Source organism: Protopterus annectens, chromosome 1.part2, assembly GCF_019279795.1.
Source record: "Protopterus annectens isolate FY-2018-M chromosome 1.part2, PAN1.0, whole genome shotgun sequence".
NCBI classification, from domain to species: Eukaryota; Metazoa; Chordata; order Ceratodontiformes; family Protopteridae; genus Protopterus; species Protopterus annectens.
In genome coordinates this window covers 1,207,978,445-1,207,981,912 of record NC_056727.1, presented here as the reverse complement: position 1 = coordinate 1,207,981,912, position 3,468 = coordinate 1,207,978,445, and the positions used below count along the sequence as shown (strand labels likewise).

The 3,468-nt window shown below is 38.6% G+C and overlaps 1 protein-coding gene across 2 annotated transcripts in view; it reads right to left on the bottom strand.

Annotated features, from left to right (window-relative positions):
* Positions 1-2,716, bottom strand: part of PDIK1L (PDLIM1 interacting kinase 1 like) — a 179,045-nt gene extending 176,329 nt beyond the window's left edge. Inside the window, exons 1-2 of one of the 2 annotated variants that reach the window (XM_044060065.1) lie at positions 1,958-2,716; positions 1,364-1,670 (exon numbers count right to left, since the gene is read on the bottom strand). In XM_044060065.1, the coding sequence (XP_043916000.1) occupies positions 1,364-1,670; positions 1,958-2,028 (378 nt within the window). In that variant the 5' untranslated portion in view covers positions 2,029-2,716. The remainder of the gene's footprint in view (positions 1-1,363; positions 1,671-1,957) is intronic. The other variant, XM_044060066.1, reaches the window with a different exon arrangement.
* Positions 2,717-3,468: the final 752 nt, after the last annotated feature.

Below are 3,468 nucleotides of genomic sequence, written 5' to 3'. Positions count from 1 at the left end.
ATACTTTCAAGGTGTACTATTTGACGGCATAAGCCATGCACAGTAACATCAATTATTTTGGAGTTGGGCATACCTGACACCCCCCCCCCAAAAAAAACCCACACACCTTTACTTTGGTTACTTATAACGCTGACAGCACTCCCCAAGCAATACGTGTCTGCATAAAGACATTTTGAACAGCCACCAGCTTTTCTGCCAAAACTTGCTATTTGTGATGTAGCCTTCCATATTCCTAAACAGCAGGAACTCCAAACCGTTTCGGCATCAGTATGTTTGTTTCTCAGACTACCCCAGGAAGTACCCTTACAAAGTTATCTGGAGTCGATCGCAACACATTTTGAATTACAGTTCTAGTATTCACCTCAAAAACAACGTACAGGGTCAGATTCTGGCATTGGGATACTGGATAGGCATAAACTGGCCTCCTTTGGGCAGTTATTCACCTATGATCAACATAATCATTCTTTAAATTAAAATAAAAAAAATGGTTCATCCCTATTCTGTTATTCAGTTCCTTCACCGCTAGGCTACACTCACTGCTGCTCTCAGAATGCACTGTTACCAAAAGCTGTTAAAAGTACTGACTAATACTAGAGTAACTAATTCATCTAGGTTGTTAACCAGTGCACCAGTAAGAAAGAACAAAATGTAAAATTTCTCCCCAGAAAACAATTCAACAAATAATTTATTCCAAGAAAAGAAAAAGAGCTACACCCAGCTTTCTATTTGCATAACTCTGCATACTGTCCCAGTTTCTACCATTCATTCAGTACAACCCACAAACCTACCAAACCTTTAGGTACACAAATTCAGGGTATCCATATTATAAAAACCTCACGCTATGGTTTATCCCTTGTTTAAACCTGTTAAAAGTAGGACAGCAATCGCAGTCAGATAATGTATAAAAATGGGCGCAAAAGTGTCTAAATGTCATCTCACGAGCCTCACACATCAGTGTCTGCCTTTTCAATTCTGTAAAGTAAATTTTACTACAACACTCTTCTAATCTTTTATCATTACATACAATTTACTATGAGTTTTTTCCCCAGACTCCACGCTAATTCTCTACATTTTTTTGAATACATACATCTTCATGTCTACTAATGCTAGAACATCCCCTCTCCACCATTTTTTGTGGAGGAGGGAATCACCTCTCCCACTGGGCTACCCCTAAAGAGCACTTTTATTTAGCGTCCTAAACACTCACCTAACCAACGCCGTAAATAAATTAAACAGACTACACATTTTGAAAGTTATACATTGCACATTATAGGTAAAAATGACAGCACAACCAAAACATAACCCAAACATTTTGGCACCCGTATCTACACGTTGTTGCTCCAACTATCTACATTGTTTTTACCTGCAGATAAAGAGATGAACTAGAGCCATGAGACATCTTCTGTACCATATCATCCTTCTGCAAGATGCACTCTTCCAGATGAATCACATTAGGATGCTGACTTTTGATACTGCTGAGTGCCCAAAATTCACGTAAAGCCAACTCCACATTCTCAGGGGCATGGCAACGAATCTTTTTGACTGCTACACGAGCAGAAGTTTTCCTTACTACTGCCTCATATACCACACCATAACTTCCACGACCCACCTCCCGAATAAGGTCGTACTTCGGCTGACTGCTTACCATCTTGAGAAATATTCTTGACAAGCTGGCAAAAAATAAAAATTGAAACTGACATGTTTGCTATAATGACATATACATCACTAAAAGGCTGCGGTTCTATCCAATGTTAAAGAACAGAAAAGGGGGCACAAATATATGGACGTTTACCTGCCATGATGATTTTATATAAACAAGTGAGTTTAGTACTTCTCAGTGAGTTTGACGATAAACAACATTACAAAACATGAAGCCGACACTTACAGTCATGCTCCACACTCCAGACAGAAAAAATATCGAATATCCTATAATTACGAGCCTCAAGTTTTTACATACCCCAGCAAAGTTACTGCATTCTGGTAACAGGTGCCACACAAGCTCCGATCCATCCATGTCATTTCACACATTCGAAAGAAAGTCTGTACGTTGGACTTTGCTGTGGGTCCCCGACGCAGTAATTTAGGGTGCACATGTAGTAACGCTGATGCAACCCATAGAGCAAGTTTTGTTTTTGTAAAAGCTTCCAAAAAGTTTAAAATGCCAGAGTAAAAAATAGGCACAGATTGAAGAATTTAGTCCCTAAAGTACACCATGTAATGGTTTCAAGTGCCTCAAAATGAAGGAGGTGTGTGTACATACACCAAGACAGGAAGTACAATCAGTCCGCACCAAGTAACTATCAAAAACTAGAGCGCCACCTAACAAAAAAATGTTGTGGCCATCTAGTGGACATCTTAGTCATATCAAAGAGACATTTCAGGGTACGATTTCACAAAAACAACACACACGTTTACTTACAAAAAAATATTTGCGATCATCCTATTGGCAACGGACAATACCAAAGAGTCAGGAAAGGCCCATTGCAATATTGGTTTTCGCCAGTTCTCCTCAAAAGAAAACAAGCAGCATGGCGCCTTTTTTGGGGGACTTGTACTCTTTTCAATTTGCTTGCCACATGAAACGCAAACGTGCTGATTCTCTAAATATTAGGGTATAGTGAATCTACATGAAGCAGTCATAAAGTAATAAATCCACTCGTTGTCAAAGGTGGCAAATCTCAAGCAGTCAAACACAGGCGCGAGACGTAAGTGCTTTCTCAGTTTTCATATAAAAAAAATCTCTCCGACCGAGCCCCCTTGTGTCATGTGACACTCTGTTCTAGTACAGTCTATTGGTTGGGACTTTTAGCATACCACGTGATTTCTTGTATATCAAAGTGCGTCATTGAACGGTTTGCACTTGGCGGTTGTATATGGATGAGGGTTTTATTAAGAAAATAAGTAAATAAAAATAATAAAATCTGAGATTCGCTTTTGTTCGTAATATATGCATCTTCCGCTTGATTAAATTGTTAGCTTTATTACCGCGTTGTAATATGTCTTGTTCTCTCCTCAGCCCTTTCATAGGAGAGGCACTTTTATGGATGGATCGGTCTCGTCGTGCACTATTTGGGGTAGTGTATATTATTAATATGCTTCTTAGTTGTATATGTAAGACGTGAGTGTATATTAAGAAATTAATAAAATAATACTGTGCTGTTTGTATTTTTATTGATATTGTTTGTACTTGGATCCCTTTGTGGGATATTCACGAGTATATTTACGCATAGCTCTCAATTTTCTATTTCCTAAACGAGGAGCACTGCCTCTCATAATGTGGAAGAAATGGGCAAAATGTGGAACATCTTCTAACCGCTTAAACAAGAAAGGTCACAGGAGGGTTAAAGTGTGTTACTAATCCATCAAAATAAGTTTTTATAAGTATAACGTATCGGTTAAAAAAACTCTGAATGCATGACAAAGGCAAACCCTTTCAATGTGGAACTTCGAGGAACGTGAACTTTTTAA